This window comes from Opisthocomus hoazin, chromosome 9 (genome assembly GCF_030867145.1).
Source record: "Opisthocomus hoazin isolate bOpiHoa1 chromosome 9, bOpiHoa1.hap1, whole genome shotgun sequence".
Lineage (NCBI taxonomy): Eukaryota > Metazoa > Chordata > Aves > Opisthocomiformes > Opisthocomidae > Opisthocomus > Opisthocomus hoazin.
In genome coordinates, this window is record NC_134422.1 from 38,424,079 (window position 1) to 38,446,723 (window position 22,645).

Sequence of the window (22,645 nt, forward strand, 5' to 3'; positions counted from 1 at the left end):
GTTGCAGCTCTTACAGCACTACGGTGTGACAGGTCCTGAGGGGTGAGGCGGGCACTGGAGGAGTCCTTCTGCAACACCTGGCCCCAGCCAGCACCAGGGAGTTCAATAAAGCTCACCAAAAACTGCCTGAAGCAGAGCGTATCGCTTGCCCGGTGGCACAGTGTGGGGGTAGCAGGGGGAAAGGGAGGCACTGGGTGGAGTAGGGGACATGGGAGCAGGGTGGGACGAACTGAGGGACACAGCAGTTCGAAGGGGGTGGAAAGGAGGGCAGCCGGGGGATGAGTGGGGGTGTTGGGGGCTGCCTTGATCTTCCCTTGATCTTCCCCTCGTGCTGTCCGGGTTGGCTGTCTGCAGCAGGAGTGTGGGATCTGGGGCCTCCCCTGTGCCCAGCACCGTGATGGGGTGCACTGCGCAATCCCTGCTCAGCCGGCCTCTGTGCTGGGGTTGCCAGCGACTGCCTTTGAAGTGCTCTCTGTCCTGGAGCCTGTGCCAGGAGGGGAAGGGCACCAGTCCTCCCCCAGGCAGATGGGAAAAAGGAGTGCTTTGCTCAGTTTCCTTAGCGTTCTGTCCCCCGGCTGGAGGCACCTGGCTTCCCACAGCCTCGCCGGTGAAGTCACCAGCATCGTTCCCACTTGGGAAAAGGGGAAAGTGAGGCGGAAAGCACTGCGGTGGTGAGAGTCAGGGCACAGCCCCGGTGCCTGGGCTCCAGCCTTCCCCCAGCGCAGCAGGTGCCTGTGTTCAGGCCGTGGTGCGGTTGGGCATTCACATTTCATTGTCAGAACTGGAAGTTGCTTGGCTGACGGGTTAATAAATTGCTGATGGTGTTGGAAGTGGAGCTTCCCTGTGCGTTGGTCTCCTTCTGGTCTGCCCCAGTGTGTGTCCCAAGCGGAGGGGAGCTTGCACAGCAGCAGCCTGTGACCCGGCTTGGGGCTTCTGTCCCCAGTGGTGCGGGCACCATCTCCACCAACACACAAGCCACACTTGGATGGAGCCTGGACCTGCTTCACTCTCCAATGCCTTTGGCCCCAGAGAAACATCATCGAGGAAGCAGCTGACTAAAGGGGAATGATCACCTCCCTCCACCTGCTGCTTATGCTCCTGTGAATAAGCCCAGGGTGCAGCTGGCTGCAATCTCTTGGACTCGTTGCCCACCAGGACCCCCAGCCCATTTTTGCAAAGCTGTTCCCCAGCCAGCTGGCCAGCCCTGGCATGGGGGGTTACTCCCTCCGACGGGCAAAATATTATATTTGCCTGGGTCTAACTTCATAGCAGAACCGTAGACCTTGCTGTTCAACCCATTTCTCCAGCCTCTGAGAAGCGGCTCTGCTCTGTAGCTTCTCTTCCACCTGGCCAGACTGGTGGGGTCTGCAGGCTTTGTAAGCGTGCGCTCCATCCCCTTGCCCGGGCTGTTAGCTAGAAAAGCTTACTTCAGCGAACTCGGCTCGGGCTGTTTTGACAGCCCTGTTTGCCTTTTCCAAGTCCTGGGCTCCTCTGCACCTGTCTGTGATACTACTCTGCATTTACAGCTCCTCCATGTTCTCCATCACAATCGGGAAGAGGGTTTTGTTGTTGCCATGATTTTGTTCTGGCTTTAAATCATTGTAGGGGAACTTGGCAAAACCAGTGTCCTTTCAGCATCTTCTTGGAAGTTTGTTTTTTTCTTTTCCTTTTATTATATACAGTCTCTTGACACCTAATGCTGCAAGCAACCTGGTGTCCCTAGGAGTGCCCCAAAGAAGCAGATGGGTGACATTAGATACCAGTTAGGTGCTTTTATGCCCTGTGTGGTGTCTTTTGTTTCCACCTTTGCACAAGATCAGGAGCAGGGAGTGGCAGTTCCTAAGCTTTCTTCTAGCTGAAACTGACTTAATTCAGGTGTGATGTGGCCATGTGTCTTGAGAGGATGTGGCTCTTTGGATTTCCACCTAGGTTTTGGCTTGAGAACACATTTCCCTTTAACCCGACAAAACGAAGGTTGCCTTGCAAATTTCATAACTGTAATTTGCTGACTGGGATTTATTTTCTGCCCTCCCTTGGGACTGCAGGAGCTCTTCAGTTTCAGAGCAGGAAAATGTGCCCTCTGCTTTGTGAGTAGGTCCTCTCTGAAGGTGAACCAAGCCTGTTAGCTCGGGGCTTCAGGCTGAACTTTGTCTTGTTTCTGAGCAGAGGCAGAAAGGGGGATCATAGAATACCTCAGGCTGGAAGGGTCCCACGAGGATCTTTGAGTCCAGCTCCCTGCTCCTGGCAGGTTTGGGCAGAGAGAGGGCATGCGGTCCCGTCCAGGGGATGCGTGCGTCCGGGCGGGGCAGCTGCAGCCCCCGTCCGTGCTCGGCTCTGGCCAGGCGCGGCCTCCCCTCCTCGGACCCCCGCAGCGCTCTGCTCCCGGCCGAAGCAGAGGAGAAAACTCCGGTTCCCGCCGGAGCCGCTGAGGGGAGGGGGCGTGGCCAGCGCCTGCCCGCAGAGAGCGGCGAGGGAGCGCGAGGGGGCGGCGCGCGGCGCGGCGGCTGGGGCGGGAGGCGCGCGGAGGCAGGCGGCGGGCGGCCGTGCGCGCGGGTCGGGGCCCCTCAGGGCGGGCCGGCGGGCGCTCCTCAGGCAGCGGCGGAATGGCGGGCGGGGCCGGGGAGCCGCGGCGCCTGGGGTTGCGTGAGGAGCCGGCGGAGAGCTGCTGGGCCAGGGGTAAAGGCAGGGCAGGGACAGGTGGCATTGCAGCGTGGGGGGCTGCTGTGGTAACGATGAGTTCCTCCTGCAGGTGACGGAGCAGTCCCCGGGGAGAGGTGCTGTGCTGGCCCTCGTTCTCAGCAGCAGGGAGGGGCTGGTGGAGAACGTGGAGCTCAAGGGCGGCCTTGGCTGCAGTGACTGTGAAATGGTGGAGTTCGAGATCCTTGGGGCAGCGAGGAGGGCGCACAGCAAGCTCATTGCCCTGGACTGGAGGAGAGCTGACTTTGGTCTTGTTATAAATGACAATACGCCATTTGCATTATTTTTTTCTTTATTAATATTTGAGGCAATAAAAAGCAAGCAAACAGCGCTGGGTGCGCGGGGGGTCACTGCTCCACCAACATACAAACCTTCTAGTGGCACCGGCGGTCTTTATATTCTCTCCGAGCTGTTCGTTTCCGCGAAGTCTCCTCCTTCTTTTGATTCTCTGCGCTTACACGGCATAATTTCTTTGCGCATGCGTCTTATGATGTTGGTGGTCTGTATAGTTCCTCTGGTGGTCTCCGGGATGAAGAGTCTCTTCTTCCTCGGTGTCCTCTAAACGTCCTTTTTTGGCGCGCTGCCGCAGCCTCCCCACCGCTGCCCGCTCATCTTGCATAAGCAGTATACGTTAGCCCAGTGTCTAACCGCACTGCACTTCCATATTCGCCCAATCTCCAACCCACAGATATCCTGTCTATAGTTCCATGCCTTCTGCAGTTTTGTTATTTCACATTATGCTAGTTTCCACAGTTGCACAGTATGTGCACTCGACACGAGTCATCTTGTAGTCTATTGCAATCCCCCATCTTTTTTTCTTTATCTCATTGATTCGTGTTCTTGCTTCAAATTGAGCTAAACCTCGTTGAACCGGAGTGGGCTCCTTTTCTTCATTTTAATTATTACCGAGGAATGGGTTTTTCCCCTTTGAACCATTTCTGGATCCATTGGTATTGCTGAAATCTGCATCCCTTGAACAACAGAATGAATTAACCGAATAAAGCATGGAATCATACAGGGTAAAAGCAAAAGTCTTATAACAGAGTATAATAATATGAATCTTAACTTTTTCCATCAAACTCCGTTAAACAAATTATCTCACCAGTTATCAGATAAAATAGAGTTCCATTTCTGTATTGGCACATGAGCAATTCTTTCTGTTTCATCAGTAATTTTTGTAATGGCTTCTCCGTTACCATCTATGTTTAGACAACACTCTAAGGTATTAAATTTTTCACCAACCTCTCTTGCCTTCCGTAGAGTTGGTGGTATATACCAATTTACATGGGACGTGGCCCACGTATTTAGTGAAATTATTTTCTTCCCTGGCTATACAAATTTGACCAATTACTTCATGGCTTAAGAGCTATCCCTCAGGTCTCTTCTCTCTGAGAGTAGTGTGTATTTGATTCTACAATAGAATTTGTTTTGGGGTTAGTCCCTCTCCTCTCCAGGGCCATTGTTCAGTCATTTGTGAGCTTTCACAAATCCAACAACGAGTTATATTTAATTCTTGTGTTTTGTATTAAATTTATGAACAGGTTTTTACTTGGGGTGGGTAGATCCCATTCACTGAGTCTTTGTTTTAGTTTATCATATATGTTCGCAGGTGGCCTGCCTGGTTGTTTAGAGTGCTGTATTTGTTTGGTTACATTTCTAACTAATTCTTCTTTATATTGATTTTGTACTCCCCCTCCATCAGTATATCTCAACATACCTGTTTTGGAAAGTGACCGTACCACTGTTCTTCCATACCGGGTCAGTCGATAGCACTTAGAACAGGCATCTTGGGTCAATTCCCTCAAATTCGAGACCAAAAGCAGTATCCCTAGAATCCATTTTATCCCTCTGTCTCCCTCGCTTACCGGGTTGCTTCCGGCAGCGGGTTTTCTGTTTTTCTTCTCGACAGCAAGGGTAGTGGCCTGGGATTTCCCATCTGCTTTGTTTCCCTTCATGTTTCTTTTTATGGCTTCCCAGCTCTTAGCTTTGACTGCTTCTCAGTTATGGTAAGAACAGTAGGGCACCTGACTTTTTTTGTGACACTCCCTTTTCCCAGTCACAGTTTTACTTTGCAATTTACCTCTATTACCCTGTATGAACAATTTTCCACCACTGTGGCCCATTTGATTCAATGATTTTTTTGCTATTAATTTTTTAGTGTTTGTTCAGTAATTATACGCTCAAGATGTTCACACTTCGGGCATAAGCCTTTAGGGGCGTTATTTCCCGGGGAAATGGTAATACCACCACTCTTTACAGTAGCTGCATTGAGCACATACTATTGGGTTACAGTCACAATTACTGGTATCGCAACTGAATTTAGACATCTATCCTTTTGGAAGATTATCTGTAACTCTTCCATTCATGAACTGGCTTCTTTATTCGTGATGTGTGAGTCTAACCTTTTTCTGCGGTTCGGACAGTAGTCTCTGTAGTCAATAAAACAAGATAAGGTCCGTCCCATCGAGGAGACAAACTTTCTTCTTTTCATGTTTTGATCAACACTTTGTCTCTGGGCTTAATTTTATATTTGGTAAAATCCAAAGGGGCTCCCTCCTTTCTCACCCCAAAAAGCGCTCTGGCTCCATCCTCTGCCTGCCCTCCGTGGGGCAGCTGGGGCTGCCCAGCCCTCCTGTTCCTCTCCCATGGGGCAGGGCCCCACGTCCATCCCCTGCCCAGCTCGGGGTCCCCACTGCTGTGCTGGCACTGGGCCCAGTCTCCCACTGTGGTCTTCCCAGTGGCGCCGCAGTGGGCGGAAGGCTCCCTCCCCTCATCCCACTGACTGCCCTTTTGCCACCACTGCCCAGGACGGGCGGTGAGTGCTGGGGGAGGCTGTGAAGATCCTCACCCCTCCCTGCTTGGAAGCCCTGCAGCCTGCGAACCGTTTCTTTCTTTTCTTCCAGCCTTCTGCTCGTGCTGCTGTGTCCAGTGCAGACCTGAGCATCCTGAGGATGGAGGCAGGGAGAAGGAGACTGTCCCTGTGGCCGTCACTGCCTTGGAGGTCGTGGGGACTTTGCTAAAGCATCTGCAAGACCATGAGGTGAGGCCAGGGGGCTTGAGGGCCCCCCTCCCTGCCCCTGGCTTCCCCGGCACAGCGGCAGAGGGGGATCTCGCCTGACGGCACCTCTGCCCTCCCGCAGGCGCTTCGTCCCTGCCACTCAAGCTGGACAAATGCCACTGCTCCCTGGCTCCCTCCTTTCCCTGGGAGCTCACAGCGCTCTCCTGGGCAAGGCAAAGCCTCTGGCGTAACCCCCAGCATCTCTGCAGCGCCTTTACCCAAGGCCCCTCCTTAGCTTTGGTTTGGGAACTGTCCCAGCGCCGGGGCCCCAAGGTGCAGGGTGCTCGTGGCTTCCCCTCCTCGGGGCATGGTCTCATTCCCACACTTTCCCCTGCCTCGTCTGGCGCTCTCCCTCTGACCTCCGCCATTCCCCGGCCTCGGGAATGGCTTTCTGGGCTCCTGCATGGCCTCTTACCCTGGTGGAGTTGGTCTCCCTGCCTGGCTCTCTGTTGGTGTCGGAGGTGCCACAGGAGATCTTGCTCTTGGCTGTGTCTGTCCTGAGCGATGCCTGCAGCTGGTCCCTCGTGCCCGTGGCACACAGATGATTTGTGGGGCAGCAGGTCTCTCTCGTGGCTCGCCGGGAACGAGGACAAAGCAAGTCCCAAGTCTCATCGCTCCCTCCCCTTTGGTCTGTCCTCAGGGTGACCGAGTGGAGATATACCGGGAGCTGGAGAGCGTCTTGCAGGGAGACGATGGCCGTTTGCCGGGCGGCATCGTGAACCGCCTGATAGCAGAGGCATCCAGCGACATGCGGGCAGCCCAGGTGAGCTTGTTCTCTTCCAAGGCCACCAAAGCAGCCTGCCTACGCCCCTGGGTTTTGGGGAAATACAGAGCAGCGCAGAGATGTTCCTCGGTTATTCCCACCAAGCTGGGTTCAGCTCAAGGTTGTTCCTCCTGGCTTGATGAAGAACCTTGGGCACCCAGCAGCCCCATGGAGAGGCCCCACGGGGGAGGGTCTGGAGTCTGCGACAGTTTGTTCCCAGCATCTCCGCAGAGAGGGAGAGGAGGCAGCAGCACAGGGCTGTGCCGGGGAGAAGTGTCCCTCGTCTCCCTGAGAAGCTGCTCGCCTGCCCCGGGGTACAAGAGGCAGCGGACGCCCTGGCCCGAGCACAACTGCAGCAAGGGGACTTGCACGGGAGACAGGGGCGTTCAGCCTGTGCGAGTGCCTCAGCCGTTTCCTCAGGAGTGCTGAACCTGTGGTGCTTTTCCAGGGTGTGACAGACGACATGAAGACGGCTGCTAGCGATGTCCTGGTGGCTCTGGCCCGCTCCCACTTCCACTTTGTCATGTCGGAGCTCCAGAGACACCTGAAGGCCATGGGGAAGGTTCCGGAGGAGTTTGTGCTCCTCACCCTAGGCAAACTGTCCCGCAGCTACGGTACGGCACCCTTGGCCTCCCGGTTTGGGTCGGGGTCTGCGATAGTGGGCAGCAGGGATCCTCCCCCTTCCTAAATGCTCTGTGTTGGGCTGGGGGGCTATGAAATTGCCAAGCCTCCCCGCTGCATGCCAGGGCCGGCCAGCAGCTCGGTTCCTGGAGGGTGGGAACCCACTGGAGAGAAACGCGTGGGGTCTGTGCCCCCCACTGTCCTCCCTGTTTCCCCAGAGAGCTTCCCTGCTGTGTCCCCCTTGGGGAATGCAGCCCTCCCCATGCCCTCTGGCATGGCCCGGCAGCCCCAGCCTTGCCAGAGATTGACCCCAGTCTCCCGTGTCTCTCGCTGACCCTCGGTCCCTCTGTCCCTGCCTTCTCCGCAGCCCTGCAGTGCATCCCCTTTGTGGGAATGACGCTGTTGGCCCTGCGCGCCATGCTGAGCCAGGTGGGGAGCGGCCGGATCCTGCGCACCTTCTGCAGCGGTGAGTGTTAGGGTAGTGGTGAGCAGCTCCTTGGCCGGGGTTGCCGGGGCAGGGGTGGCCTTTGATGGCTCCGTGCGGTCTCCGAGGGAACGTGGTGGGCGTCAGCCCCCGGTGAGGTCAGGCCTTGGCGATCCCAAAGCGCTGTGAGTGTGTAGAAGGAGCAGGGGGAACCTGGGACGTTGCGGTGGGCAGGACACAGCGGCACTGCACAGAGGTCCCCTCCCTGCTGCAGACTGTCATGTGCTCCCTTCTCCTTTGTCCTGGTGCAGTTGTGGAGCAGTGGTCGAAAGGGGTCACCGCATACTTCTGCAGCCGGGAGCAGTGCCCCTTCCCTCGCAGTCGGGAAGCGCGGCTGTGCCGAGACATTTACCCGGTCTTCCGCTACGTTGTGGCGAATTTGCTGCACTGCGAGGAGGAAGAGGTGAGAAGTGCTGCTTTCCATGCCTGGGGCCGCAGCGGGCATGTCCACGTCAGCGGGCCCATCTGTGCGCGGCGGGGTGCGAGCAGGGTGGAGAGGGAGCAGTCTGGGCGAGGAAGCCCCCCAAGCCGGGAGCCTGCCGCCCTGTGTCTGGGGGCTCCCTGGGGGGAAGCAGCAGAGTCCTGGGGCCTTTGTTCGGGGAGGGCTGGGGCAGCAGCATGGGCAAAGGCTGTCTCTCCCAGCAGGGCTTCTCCTTTCCCTCTCCAGGACAAGCAGGCTGTCCTCGGGGCAGTGACTGCCATGACGGTGGCCCTTCTGCACGGGGAGCAGCACGGATACCATGCCTGGGAGCCGTTCCTCTGGCTCCTGCAGCAATATCAGGAGGTGCGAGACACCTCCCAGGTCACCAAGGTGAGGAGTCGTGTGGGGCCCAGCGTGGCTGCTCGGGTGGGTCTGTGCGAGTGCCCAGAGGACCTGGGAAGGCCTTTGAGAAGGACCAGGGAGAGCAGAGGAGGCCTGAGGCTTGCGTGCGCTCTTGGGGCAAGAGCAGGGCAATGCAGGGGGGGGCCAGGAGGGAGCCAAGCGTCACATCCGTGAGGCTCATCTTCTGGCATTGCCACCTCCCTGGGGCTGTGCGTGCGGGAAGAGCTTTGCTCGAATGCCCAGGGCTGTGTCCAGTCCCGATGCTGCTCTGAGGGGAGGGCAACGAAGCCCCGTGCAGGAGGGTTTGGGGTTTTCCCTGGGAGCTGGTGACAGGGACTCCCCTTAGCCCAGATGTGCTGGGTTTCTCCCGTCGCAAGTGGCTTGAGGTGGCTTGAGCCTCCTCTTGCTGCGCCATTCTCTTGCAGAACCTCAGCTATCTGCTGGAGACGCTGGAGGGACTTCAGAGCCCAATCCCCCAGGGCTTGGCTCTGGCCATCAGCTCGGCTGTGTACTGCCAGGTAAGGGGAGCCCGCACGCTGGACTGCGCGGAGGGGAAAGGCTGCCGGCGGGCAGGGCAGGGCAGGGCAGGGCGTCCCTCCGCCGGGACCTTCCCGCAGGCCAGCAGCACGCCAGGGTTTGTGATCCCGGTGCCACGGAGGTGCCTGCAGGCTGCAAGAGGCCTGGTCCTGGCTGTCTGGAAGGGGAGCGAGGGGCAGCCCAGCTCCCTGGGCCATTTGCCTCTCGGCCGAGTGGCAGGACTCTGGGAGAGGAGGGCAGGCAGCGCTGCTTCTTTTCAGTCCCCTTCTGCGCTGACGTGAATTTCTTTGAAACAGGCTTTGTTCCTACGGCTCTGTGATGTGACCAAAGAGCCTGGCCTGGGTCGCAAGGCAGTGCTGTCCCGCTGCATCGTGCTGCTGGGTAAGGAGCGGAGGCTGGGCGATGCCCCGCTGTGCCGTGGCAGCTCTGTTCCAGTCCTCAGCAGCTGGAGGCAGCTGCCTGCTAACGCAGAACGTGATTTCTTCTCTGCAGCCCGCACCTACCCGGAGGAGACGATTGCGTTTCTGCGCTGCCAGCTGAGCAGCAGGAGCAATGCCTATCGCGTGGCAGCTCTGGGCCTGCTGAGAGAACTGGCCCGCTCTGATGGTCAGTGCCTGGGACGCGAGGCGGGGGTTGGGGCTGGTGGGCTGAGAGCAGGAAGAGGCTGGAAGTGGTGCACCTGCACCCGAAAGGAGCTGCAAAGAGCAGGTCCCCAGCTGAGCTGATGCTCCAAGCTCAGTGACACAGGCGGGCTGGTGGGCGCAGGAGCTGCTTGTACCCGTGCCATTTCTCTAGTTCTCTGTTACCGTAGCTTTTGATCCCTATAAAATAGCCGTGCCTCTAGAAACGGAGTTGCTCTGGGTACGCTGCTGCCTCCTGTGAAGTCAGACTTGGGCCCCGCTTTTCTGTCCCGCTAACGTATGAAAAGCTCAGAAGCTTCAAGGGGTGCCTTGTGCCGTGGGGGCTCTGCCTCAGTGCGCACCTCTCCGTGTCTGTTCCAGACCCTGCAACAAGAGAGCAGCTGCCGCAGCTGGTGGAGGCCGTGCGGTCGGTGTGCAGCAACCCCAGTGCCCAGGTGAGCTGGTTTGGGAAGGGGCTGCCAGGGCGGCAGAGAAAGCCTCTCCCTGGGGGCAGAGCCTGGTGAGGCTGTAGCAGGAGCGGCAGTTTGGGGGCTGACCTGGGCGACCGTTCCGTTTCCCTGCTTCCTCGTGCTCCCCGGAGAGCTGATGGTGAGAGGTGATGCTGCTGCTGGCGTGGGCAGCGTTGGAGTGCCTGGGGAGGTGACAGCACGTTGCCCAGGTGGTGGGTGCTGTCTCCTCCCTGGGGAGAGCTGGCAGCCTGGGGTGGGGAGGTCACAACGGATGGGCAAATGCACATGCAGCCAGGTGCTAAAGTCCGTGACTGAGCTGCGGAGCAAAAGCTGCTGCCATGCCCTCACCATCTCTCTGCAAGCCACTAAGGCGGCTCCCAAGCGAAGGTGTTGACCAGGAGGGTGGTAACCACGGTCTCCCCTGGCAGGTGCAGACAGCAGTTGTGGAGTTCATCAGGGAGCTGCTGAGCTCTGGCTCCCAGAGCTGTCAGGAATGGGATGTGGTGGGGCACATCTTCAACGAGTTCGGCCGGATCTCGGGCAGACTGGTAAGGGCAGAGCGGGACAGCCGGGGCTTTGCCCAGTGCCTGGGCTGTGCTGAGAGCTCCTGCGGGCATCCTTGGCCGTGGAGACCTCCACACTGCAGGGCCGTCGTCGCCGGCACTGCCATCGGAGCATCCTCCAAATGGCCGCTCCTCATGGGTGTCTGTGCTGCTGTCGGTGGAGGCGTCGGTGGGTGGTGTGGGTTTGCACCTGGGCGTACCACCCGGGACTGCGTGTGCAGCCCACGGGCTGAGCAAAGCTGCCTTCCGAAGGGAGGGACCTTGTAGGGAGGGGACATCCTCCATCCTTAGATGCTGATGGATGATCAGCAAAACGCAGCCAGTGCAGGGAGGTGGGCCTGGCTGGAGGAGCTTTCTGTGGGGCTCTTGTGCTGGGGCCCTCCAAAGCATGCCCTGCCCGTCTGAGAGCAGTCTTGGGGGCCCGTGTCCCTTCTGGCATGGGGACAGGCCTTTTGGCAGTCCCTTCGGTGAGCGTTTCCAGCTGGGTGCCCAGGAGATGAAGGCTGGGGATGGCCGAGCCTCCCGCTGACTTGCCGAGGATCTTCGACACGCGTGCGTCGCGGTGCTGCAGGGCTTGGGCTGGCTCTGCTTCGGGAGCAGGGTGCAGGAGGGGGCTGCTGGGTTCCACTCCGCATCCGTCGGACCTGCTGCCACCAGGTCTGGCCGTGAGAAGAGCCCCGCTGAAGGGCACGTTCCTCACCTGTGCTGCACTGGCATGACAGCAGCATTTGGGTCCTGAGGGACCGTGCAGACTAGCAGCATCTCTCTGCTCGCAGACTTCCCAGTCCTTGCCAGCATCTGGGAACTGGTCCCTGAGCTAGGTCTGGCTGTCCTTGTCCTCCTTCAGGAGGTCAGTGGTCCTGGGAGGCTGTTGCAGGAGCACTGGGAGGGCCATGTCTGAGCCTTGTCGGTTGGGAGCTGAGTAACGGGGCTTTGGGCAACTGCGTCTTGCAGGTGGCAGAAGGCCATTTGGCCTGGGAAAACCCGGAGGAACAAGCTCTTCAAGCCCTGTGCATGGAAATCGTGGGCTCGCTGGACGTCTCTCTGAGAGGGATGACCAAGGTAAGCCACCCTGTGCCCCGCTGCAGCGGCCACTTCTTCCCTTCAGGGCATTTTTCCCCATGCCCTGAACCTCTCCCCGATGTGCGCTGCAGCGCGCGAGGCTCAGGGAAAAGCAAACCATCCTTTCTGTCTGCGAGCGGAGTGGAAGTGCCGCTGTGGTGAATTGCCTGGTCTTTCTCTGCAGCTCCTGTGGCCGAGGCTTCTGGAGTACGTGGTGCCAGCCCAGTACAGCGGCATGCTGATCCCGCTGTCCCGCTGCCTCCGAGCCCTCGTGGAGAGGCAGGAGAGAGCGGGGCACGAGGAAGAAGAGAAGCCCGATGCCGTGAACTCCCCGGAGCAAGATGGGAGCCCTGGTGAGTGCCGCTGGGTTTGGCTGGGGGCCGGTCCGGTCTGTGTCTCCGTGTTCCTCCGCAGCCCTGAGCAGGAGAGCCAAAGGGCAGAGGCAGGCTCTGCTGCTGGGCATGGGGGGCTCTGCCCTGCATTGCCCCTTGCCCGGCGCAGAGACCTGGCTCTTCTGGGGAGCCGGGGCTTGTTCCCGGCCGTGCCGGAGCTGCCTTCATCTCCCGCTGGGCAGCCCTCGGGAGCCCCTGGCCCAGCGCCCTGGCAGCACGGCCGCTCTCAGCCCTGTGCGGGGGTATCGGAGGTGCGAGGGGCAGGGCACGGCGGGGGCTCGTCCGCTCATCCAGCCTTTGTTCCTCCCCGCAGCCCGGCTGCCGACTCCCCAAGCCCTGCTGGTTCGACTGCTGGTGAGTAGCGCGGCCCTGAGGAAAGAACTTTCCTGGCCGGGGGTGATGGGAGAGCCCACGGCAGAGATGCTGTTGAGGCCAGTGCCGGGACCCCCGAGGAGGAGGCAGCGCGCCTGAGCCCGCCGGGGATCCCCCTCCTTCCTCGGGGCCGGCAGCACCCTGGTGAAGCCGCTGGCCGCCCGCAGAGCTCCCTCCCTCCCTCCCTCCCTCCCTCCGTGGCGGGAGAAGCTGTGGCTGCGGCGGCAGGAGCGACCCTTCCCTCCTGTCCTCGCCTAGGTGTTGGCAGCGGCTCCTGAAAAGACCGGCGAACGCGCAGCCGCTGCCTTGCGGCTGCTGCAGGCTCTCCACGGCAGGATCCACAGGGCCGTGGCGGCGGTGTGGGCCACCGAGATGCCGCCCCTGCTGCAGTACCTGGAAGGTGAAGCGCGGGTGGGGAGGGAGGGACGAGGGGCAGGGAAATGCAGCGTCCCAGCGTGATGGGGGGGAATGGGGCCCAGTTCCTCAGCGCTTGCTCCGCAGCCTTTGGCCTTCCAGGGAGCCAGTGCTGAGGCTGGGGGCAGCCATGGCCCAGTGGATGGACGGGGCCGTTGGTGTCCCCTAGGACAGCAGGTCACGGTGGCACCCCCGTGTCCTGGTGGGGGTTCAGGGCAAGGATTGGACTGGTACTGCTGGAGGGGCTGCAGCTCCCAGGCTTCGGAGGGCCAAGTTCCCAGGGCCACAGACGGGCTCAGGTTGCGTCAGGGGAGGTTTAGTTTGGCTATTAGGAAAAATTTCCTTACTGAAAGACTGGTGAAGCATTGGAACAGGCTGCCCAGGGAAGTGGTGGAGTCACCATCCCTGGAGGTGCTCAAAAAACGGGTAGATGTGGCACTTCAGGACATGGCTGAGCAGGCGTGGTGGTGTTGGCGTGAGGGTTGGACTTGCTGATCTGAGAGGTCTTTCCCAACTTTCTTGATTCTATGATTTTATGATTCTATGAAATGGGCAGAAAGTGGTGGGTGATTCAGGAGAAAACGGGTGTTGCCGGTGTGTGCTGGCACTCAGTGGTCCAAGTTGTTCTGGGAGCTGCAGTCAGGCAGTGGGGATCAGCCGCGGTCTGCGCGTCCTTCCCCAGCTTGACTCAGTGGCTCTGACAAATGCCCCTGGGATCCCTCCTGTGTCTGTGGCCTCCCAAGGGCTGTGGTGTAGGTGCTCGCAGGCCCTCTCCAGCCTGATGGCCTGGGACTTTTGGGACGTGTGACCGCAGAGGAGACTACTGGGCTCTTCTTGGCTGTGAGCTTCAATAGCAGCAAGGGTTTTGCTTCCTTCTGCTTTCCAGGAACAACCGAGGTCTCCCTGGACTCTGCAGACTGGGAGGAGCGTATGCTGAAGGTACAGCATCCCTGGGGGAGAAGAGGGAGCGCGCTGAGCTGTGGGAGGAAGCTCGGGGCTGCCTGTGCCGGCACCGGGCGGTGGGGGCACCTGCAGAACGCCCCGTGGCACCCCCGCAGTAGTGCCTGCCCGCTCGGAGGAGCTGCTGTCTGCACACACGCCACAGCTGATGGCCAGTGCCCTGGGACGCTGCAGCACACACCTTGGCCACGGCCGCCTCCTCGGTGTCCGGCGTGCCGGGGGTGTTGGGAGAGGAGGGAGGCTGGTGAAAAGAGGGTTGGCTGGGGTGGGGGAAGAGACTGCCGTTCCCGGCAGCTGTCCCTGCGCAGTGTCCCGGGACACAGGGGCGTGGAAAGGGCCCCGGCCAGGGCCAGGAGAACACTCGCGTCCTCTCCTGTTCCCCACAGTTCCTGCGAGCGTCGCTGGAGCCCATCGAAGACGGGGCCTGGACCGTGGGGCTGAGCCAGGAGCTGAGCCAGCAGCTGGGCAGCTCTGTCCCCGGCTCCTGGGAGAAGGTATGTCCCCTGCCCCGCGCCGGGGCTGGTGCCCATGCTCTGCCCACACAGGGGGTTTCCACTGCGTGCCGTTCCCCCTCCCCCAAAAGATGCGTCCCCCAGGGCTGCCCCAGCGGCTGGCTACAGCCCGGCGTGATGGCTGGCTTCGCCCGCTCCCAGGGCCAGTCAGGCCCTTCTGGGGCCAGCCCTCTTGTGACGGGTCGGGCCATGACTGCAGCTCAGGCTCGGCCTCTTCCCTTTCAGCTGTTCCTCTACAAGGCTCTCGGGACAGCGCTGGCGGCTTGTCGGGACCTCGGACACGTCCGTGGGGAGGTGCTGAGGTTCCTTCAGGAGGCGAACCCTATGGAGCTGCCTGAGGCCCAGGTGAGGCGATGTCCATGTCCTGAGCATCCCCTGCTGCTCCTGGCCCTGCTCCAGGCCTCCTTGACTTCCCCGTTGCTGCCGTTTCGCCCTTGCTGCAACGTCCTACCTGGCCGTTGTCGCTGGCCACGGCGGAGTGCCTGGGCTGGAGCTGACTCCTCGTTTCTCTGCGGCTGCAGGGCATGATTTCTGTTGTGTCCCGTGCTGCCGAGAACCACTTCCACCTGGTCTTGGACACGGTGACAATGTTCTCCTCCGCTTTCACCGGAGACTGGCTGTGTCAGACTTCCACGGGCTGGAAGGTAAACGATCCAGGGTTTTGCTGTTTAGCTTTCCATTTCTGGCTTGATTTCCCCTTCTCCCCAAGCCGCAGCAGCTGCATTTAGAGAAGGCCTCTTGTAAGAGCTCCCCGAGAGCTGTGCTGGGTGCAGCTCCTCCCCATCCCCATGCGAGAACCCACGCTGCGGGATGGGAACAGCTCCCGGCCCCGGAGCTGGCGGCTCGGGGAGCTGCGGGGAGGTGCCCGGCTGAACGAGGAGCTGCCGCAGGAGCCCGTGGCAGTCCTGGGGCTGACATCTTGGGGCATCTCTGTCGACACAGGTACAGCAGCAGCAGAATAAGGAGAGAGCCCAGGCCACTTGCGCTGCTCTGATGCACACCTACAGCAGCATAGCCCTGTGTGCACCCAAGGAGCAGCTGCTCGCCTGCGTGGAGAAAGAAATTGTGGGCAACATTCTGCAGCTCTGCGGAGCCAGAGAGAGGGTAGGAGCTCGGGGTGCGCAGGGCAGGGCTGCCTGGGTGCCCTCGCTCCAGCCCCTCGGGGCTGGGGCATACCGAGATGGTGGGTCTGTTTCTAAAGATCCCCCAAGCACGGGTTTGTTCTCCCCATCCAGATGCAAACCCCCCACGGGTTCCCTCTGCCCATGCTCCTCTTGCACCCCTCAGCCCTTCCAAGAGTTCAAGGGGTGCTTTGCTCTCTTTGCCCTCAGGACTGGCAGCTCAAGCTGGCCTTGGTGCAGAGCGTCACTGAGGTCAGCAGTGCCATCCAGGCTGTGGGCGACTGCGGCAGCTTTGAGCTCGGCTTGAAGCAGAAGGTGATGTGGACCCTGCTGGTGAGTGTCTGTAGCTGGGGCAGTGAGACAGGGGAGTTTGGGGCTGCGCCATGCTCTGCTTTCCCCAGAGGCACGATGGTCTGTCGGCTTGGTGGGAGCTGCTGGAGCTGTGTCCCGAGCTGGTGGGGCCCTTGGGTGCCTTGGGGCATCCATGGGGGTGACGGGGCAGCGTCTGTCAAAGCCTGTCAGCAGGGGAGGGCTGTCCCGTGCCCCTGCGGGCTGCCAACTCTGTGCTTGTGTCTCTGGGCCTCACAGGACTGGTTGGAGAGGGAGCCGTGGGACTCCCTGGTGCATGGAGTGTTGCAGCCCCTGGAGAAGTTGAGGTGAGGTCTGTTCCCCGGGCTCTGGGGCCTCCCAGTGCGCCCCAGCCAGCCCAAGTGACTTGAGCTTGGGGCCGGGAGCTGCTGGGGCTGTGGAGCGGGAGGCTGTTCCCCATTGTGGGGGTCTCCCGAAGGAAGGGAGCCCCGGGGGTTCCTCAACCTGGGGGTGGGGGTTTGCCCACTGCCTGGGCAGAGGCAGGAGTTGCTGGAGCTGAAGGCAGGGCTTGCTGGCGTGGGCTGGGGGTGTTGTATTTGGGGCCCTTGATTAGGTGGAACCCAGTTGTGCTTTGAGGCACGCTGGAGAGGGCAAGTAAATCCGCTTTCTTTTTTCTCTTCATTTTTCCTCTGGCCAGCAAGCTGAGGCCACTTCTGAGCCAGGAGGACAATCGGAAGCTGCTGGCAGTGTGCTGCCACAGTGTCGTGTCCTATCCGCCTGAGAGGCAGAAGGGAAGGCAGGCAGCGAAGGCAGCTGTAAACGTTCAGGTACCCAGCGGCCAGTGCCTGCCCACCTCTGGGTCAGGTTCCCAGCTCAGCGTGCCCTGGCCGTCCCCATGGTGCAGAACCTCAGCTCTCCTTTCCTGCCTTCAGGTTCTGCACAGCAGATGCATGCAAGATCTGGGCCACCTCATAGCAACTCTGCTGGAGGCGGAGGCAAGCTCGACCAGCTTGGACGACGTGGTCGATGTGAGTAGCCCTGGGGCAAGAGGGAGAGCGTCAGAGGGGCAGGGCATTGAGTCTGCAGAGGGTGGCAAGAGGTGGATACCTTTGCTATGGGAAAGCAGGGCTTTGGCTCCTCGCTCTGAGGCTGTGTGTTTGTGCGGGGCGAGGGGCTGAGCTGGGGGACGCGAGCCCCCGGCCATGTGGCCTCAGGACAGGCAGAGAAGTGGGCCGTGCCAGAGGGAAGGCCGGGAGCCAGCCCGGAGCTGGACGAGAGCAGCCGGGGGCGAAGGTTGGAGTGGGGAGCCGCTGGCAGGGAGGCAAGAGCCGTCTGAGGGCAGAGGCAGCGGGGGAGAGCGGGGCGGTGGAGACAGCAGTGCCAGTGCTCGGTGGGGCTGGGGGCTGCGCCAGGAAGGGGCCAGAGAAGGAGGGAGATGGAGAGAGATCTTGGGGAGAGAAAGACGCCGGTTGTAAGAGAGACGTGCCCTGCCCCAGGTGCTGAAGGACTGGCTCACCTCGGGGACAGAATGGGAGCGGGAGAGAGCCCTGTGGATTTTAGCCCATGTGCTGGGAGCTTACAAGGAGCGATTTGAGCTGATGGTGAGTAGGGACCTCCTGTGTCCCACTGTGCCCCCTCCCCATCATTGATGGCCCCGGAAGAAAGCCCGGCCTGGCCGGGTGCTGGGTTTCGGGGCTCTGGGATCACGGGGCAGCCCTTCTGCCAGTGGCCACTCAGGGAGCGGGATGGGCGGCAGAGGCCAGCGGGTGCTGGGGCTGCCTGCGACCCTTTCCCTGCTGCTCTTCCCTGCAGAGAGGACGTCCTTGGAATGGCTTCGGCTCCCTGGTGGGACTGCTGGGCACTCTGACTTGCGACTGCGTTGCCACGATCCACCAGAGGCCGTGGCTCTGCCTTGCCTACCTTCTCCAAATACAAGGTGAGGAGAGCGGGCGCTTCCCAGCTGTGCTCAACCAGATCCTTCCTCCCTTCCTGGCTTGGCACGACCGGGATCCTGCAGGGCCCGGCCCCGTCCCCGGGAGGGAAGCGGGAGACAAGGTGCTCGGCTGGTTTTGTGCCCCCAGCTTGTAAGTCCTCTGCCTCCCTGGCCGTCTCAGGAAGGGTCCCTGGGAGAGAGTGGCTGAGTCCCACCTCCTCGGAGCACGTGTGATGGTGGGTGGTCAGGGCCATCCCCTGCTGCTGTCTGAGGGCAGGACATTGTCGCCAACGCTGGGAACTGTCCCCCGCAACGTCTGTCCCCCTCCACATGCCAGGAGAGGCAGAGGCTGGTCAGCCACCTTGCTCGGATGAAGTCCCTGATGTTTCAGAGGATGCCTTCCCCTTTGCTCGCTCCCTTGAGCCTGGAGAGACAGGCAGCTAGCCAGGCAGTCTCCAAACTCACCCCTGCCAGGGAAGACATCTCCTGCCGAGCACAAGAGGGGAAGCCAATTTGCTGCCCAGAGCAAAGTGGGTGGGGAGGAGGCCTGGCGCGTGCTGCAAAGGGTTGTCTTTCACCCTTTTCCTCTTCAGGCAGCGGGGTCTGCGTGTGCTGGGGAAGTCCCAGGGAGTTTTCCCGAGTCCCAGAGACGAAGGTGGCCTGTGTGGGAATCAGGGACACAGCTGCTGGGAGCAGAGGCCGGTGGCTGCTGAAACCCTGCAGCCCCAGCAAATAGTTCAGGGAGGAAGAGGGATCTTTCCAGCCTGGGATTTGTCAGCCGCTTCTCGAGCTCAGGAAACCCTGCTGCACCGAGTTCAGGAGGGCCTGGCTTTCCCTGTGGCCTTCGCTGCCACCACTTGGGTTCTCCTTGAACAGTATCCGGGGCCAGAGGCTGGGTTTCCGTAGACATGACTCCTCTTTTCTCCTGGTGTTTGTTTCAGCCAAGACCAGGAAGGTGGTGTCTGGGGCAGATGAGATCAGGCGCCTGTGTGAGGAGCTGAGGAGCCCAGAGCCCGAGACTCTGAAAGAGAACGGTGTCGCAATAGCAAAGGTAACTGGCCCCAAAGCAGTGGGCTGGCGGCCCAGCTCCGGGGCTCCTGCACATCCCCCTGCTCCCCTCCAGAGCCTCGTGCTGTCTCCGGAGCGAGCTGCCCAGGACGGCTGTTGTTAGCAAGCAGGAGGAGGCTTTGAGGCAGGACTGCCCTTTAGGCATGCTGGAGCAGATCCTCTGTGTGTGTGTGTGTGAGTGAGTGAGTGAGTGCTCTTGTCAGAACACAACTGTGGTCTGTAAGCAAACAACACGGGGGGAGACGCTTCCACATCAGTTGGCTGCATCAGATGTAAACAGCACTGTGTGCACAGCGGGAGGATCAAGCCCTCACCCCCTCCATGACTGCCACACTGGCAGTCCTGTCCAGCTTCCTGTCCTTGCCGCATTGCTGGAGCAGAGCTGTGATGCAGTCTTTTCTGTTCCTGACTTCTCTCCAGGCCATTTGCAAATACATCCCTCCAGCGCAGGCGAGAGACTTTCTGACCGCTGTCCTGGACAGCCTCAGGCATGTCAGACCCACGTGTGTGAAGGCAGTGTGGAAGTGGGTGTGTCGCTTCCTGGTGGAATCCACCGAGGAAATAGTCCCGGAGGTAAAGGAGAACTTTTTTTTCCATTCGACGTTGCCTTTTCTCCTGTTGGCTGTTGCACTGCACCCTGTGCAGTTGGCACGGGCTCAAGAAACAGCGCCGGTGTGCCGAGCCGAGGGGCTGCTGATGGTTGGAGTTGTGCATTAGCACCTGCTGCTGGTGTCCGCTCCGTCTGGTGACAAGGACACGGGCACCTCTTGTCCGCCGTCTCCCATAGTCCAGGTCCTTGCCATGAGGGAGGCAGCTGTCACTGGGAGGCCTCGCCTTGCCGTTCCTGCCCTTCCTCTGAGGTCACTGTCAGCCCTCGCTGCCCAGGGACGCGCTTCACCCTGCTCTTTGCTTTCCCCGGCTGGGGTGTTACCCAGCCTCCGAGGTGGCCGCCCTTTAGCCACCAGTTGCTGCCCGTTTGGAGGCTGGGAGCCTCTGGCCTGGTGCTGTGCCTGCCCTTTCATGGCTCCTGTTCTCCACTGTCAGCCTTTGAAAGGCCCAAACAAACAAAGTCTCCTTCCTTCAGGGGAAGGTCCTCTGCGTGGGGTTGGCGCTTTGGGAAAGGAGGGTAGAGGCAAGGAAAAATGTCCCTGGAGACCTGGGTTCCTCTGCAAGGAGAGACGTGGCCTTGCAAGGCCACACGTGTGCAACTGCCAAGAGCACGCTCAGCTCCGGCCATGAGCCAGGGTCAGGCAGGGTGGAACGGGGCGAGGTTTCGAGCTAGACCTGGGCTCCCTGTCACGGGAGCAGGCATTGCTCACGTGCTGAAGGACCGTGCCTGGGCCCCGCAGGAAGGGGTAAAGGATGCACCGAGCCCTTCTTTCTCCCATTCTTCCATCCAGATGCCAAAAATCCTGCAGACCCTTTACACCTACATGGAGAAGAGCCCCCACAGGCCCTTCTCTTTCCGTGCGGTGTTCTTCCTCACCTGCTCTCACCGGGAGCCTGCGATCAGCTGTCTCCTCCAGAAGGGTCTGCCCATGGACGGGTACGTGCACTACCCACCTCCCTCGCTGTAGTCAGAGAGAGTCCTCGCAGCTTGCTTGTGCTGTGGGGGGTGGTTAAGAAGCAGGTCTTTTTTCTGCCTGAACTGTCTTGTGCTTGTGTCTGGACCGCGAGTGGAGCGTTGTAAGCCCCACTGCAGACGAGGAGAAGGTTTGAGGGCGCTGCAGCACTGCAAGGGTACAGGCTCAGAGGTGAATGTCTGTTCCCTTACAGAGACACGGTGGAGCTGTGGAGGAGCCTCGGGAGAAGCACCATCGGGACTCGGGTCCTGAAGTGCTTAGCAGAGAAACTGAACCGAGTGGGGAACAACTGCCTGCAGGATGAGGACTCTGCTTGTGAGCGGCACAGCCGTCACGCTGCTCTGGAGGCTGTGACGGTACGTTCAACAGCAGACGCGTTTCTGCATCTTCGCTTCTGCTTTCTAACTCGTTCTTCGGCGCGAGGGAGTCGGGTGCCCTTTGTGGATGCCCGTGGAGACTCCCAGGGCGCTGTGCTGGGCCGGCCTGCGGTGTGGGGAGCGGGGACAGTTTTGTGCTCCTGAGGCACAAGGCTGTTGCAGAAGTGACGATTGTGGAGAGTAAGCACCCTGCCCAAGGCAGGCAGGGAACCAGGCTGGTGGAAAAGGCCTTGCCTGACCAGGTGGTTCTCCGTCATGTTCCTCTGTAGATCACCCATGCCATCTCCGAGGTGGTGCTAGCTCTGGGGAGCACAGAGGAGCTCAAGCGGCTGCTTCCCCACCTGCTTCCCAGCCTCCTGAGGTGGGCCAGTGAAACACTGGGTGAGGAGAGATCGCTTTCTCCCCTGAGCACCTGGAGAGAGCTGTTCCTCGAGTGCGGGATCGCTGAGGAGAAGCCTTGCAGGTAAGGAGCCGGAGCTTCCTTTGAAGCTTTGGCTTCAGTTCCCCTTGCCAGGACATGTGCATTGATGGGACCCTCAGCGGGAGGAGCGTGCCCCTCGCGGGCACCCGCATCATTCTTGGCAAAGCGCTGGTGGGAAGAGGTAGTAGGTGTTGCCGTGGTTATGTAGCACGGAGTCAGCTAGGGACGTGGGTTTTCTGCTGCTTGTGTGGGTTTGGGGGATGGAGAAGATGCCAGTGTCGTTAGCTGCAGTCTTGCAGGCCCTGAAGCATCATTTCAGGGGTATTTAGCTTTGCCACAGATGAATTTTTCCCCTAACCTGCTGTGATTTCCAATTTCTTTGGGTTTGTGGCTGTGGTGTTGTGTTGTTTTGTTTGACTGCGTTTTGACTTGTGTTGTGTTTGGTTTCATTTCCCAGGCTTTTCCTTGTGGCTTTAGAGAAGGTGCTGGGCAGATGCCTGGCTGACAAATGGATGCAGCTGCTGACGAATCAGGCGGCCTGGGCTCTCCTGGAAAATCCCCTCTGTCACCCTGATGGGGTGACTCTCCTGACCAGGTAAGAGCCCCAGGGATGCATCTGGCCACGTCCAGTGGAGCTGTGCCCGGGGAAGTGGCTGCCGGGACCCTTCCGGCGTGCCTGGGAAGCTGTCCTGAGCAGAAGAAGAGTGTCTGCGTCAGTGCAAGTGAGGTTTGGAGACCTGGCCTGTGGCCTTCTGGGGTAACTGTGTGTCCCTCGCTTGTGCTCCCTTGCGCAGCGTCCTGCTCCGCGCTGAGCTCGTATCGCCGTGTCTGATGAAGAACCTCTCGGCATGGCTCAATTCCCACTCGGCGAAGCTGTGGGTGACAGCTGTAGCTTTCTTTGCTGAGGTAAGGCAGGGGGTCGGCAAGGAAGGGTTCAGAGGGGTTTGACTGAGATACTGCTCCTTGGGATGTCTTTTTTTTTTTTTTTTTTTTTGGGGGAAGATCCCTGGAGAAAGGGTCCCTGGAGCAGGACAGCCAGAGGAGCGCCTGGCTGGGACCAGGTCCCCATGGTGCTCCTTGTGTCGTTGCAGCTCTTACAGCACTACGGTGTGACAGGTCCCGAGGGGTGAGGCGGGCGCTGGAGGAGTCCTTCTGCAACACCTGGCCCCAGCCAGCACCAGGGAGTTCAATAAAGCTCACCAAAAACTGCCTGAAGCAGAGCGTATCGCTTGCCCGGTGGCACAGTGTGGGGGTAGCAGGGGGAAAGGGAGGCACTGGGTGGAGTAGGGGACACTGGGAGCAGGGTGGGACGAACTGAGGGACACAGCAGTTCGAAGGGGGTGGAAAGGAGGGCAGCCGGGGGATGAGTGGGGGTGTTGGGGGCTGCCTTGATCTTCCCTTGATCTTCCCCTCGTGCTGTCCGGGTTGGCTGTCTGCAGCAGGAGTGTGGGATCTGGGGCCTCCCCTGTGCCCAGCACCGTGATG

General features: G+C 60.1%; 1 protein-coding gene across 1 annotated transcript; it reads left to right on the forward strand.

Annotated features, from left to right (window-relative positions):
- Positions 1-4,650: 4,650 nt before the first annotated feature.
- Positions 4,651-22,401, forward strand: LOC142362437 (maestro heat-like repeat-containing protein family member 2B). The gene is made up of 39 exons (XM_075431071.1): positions 4,651-4,703; positions 4,856-4,934; positions 5,436-5,512; positions 5,632-5,737; positions 6,396-6,518; positions 6,967-7,132; positions 7,507-7,605; positions 7,875-8,026; positions 8,291-8,434; positions 8,872-8,964; positions 9,280-9,364; positions 9,476-9,589; positions 9,985-10,058; positions 10,502-10,621; positions 11,591-11,698; positions 11,883-12,051; positions 12,404-12,444; positions 12,721-12,862; positions 13,763-13,815; positions 14,223-14,330; positions 14,574-14,693; positions 14,870-14,992; positions 15,122-15,244; positions 15,291-15,452; positions 15,680-15,802; positions 15,871-15,924; positions 16,058-16,125; positions 16,476-16,605; positions 16,711-16,806; positions 17,275-17,379; positions 17,591-17,714; positions 18,653-18,762; positions 19,200-19,352; positions 20,180-20,325; positions 20,556-20,718; positions 21,009-21,202; positions 21,618-21,755; positions 21,955-22,066; positions 22,252-22,401. The coding sequence occupies exons 1-39, from the start codon at positions 4,651-4,653 to the stop codon at positions 22,288-22,290; spliced, it is 4,389 nt and encodes a 1,462-aa protein (XP_075287186.1). The 3' UTR covers positions 22,291-22,401.
- The last annotated feature ends 244 nt before the right edge of the window (positions 22,402-22,645 follow it).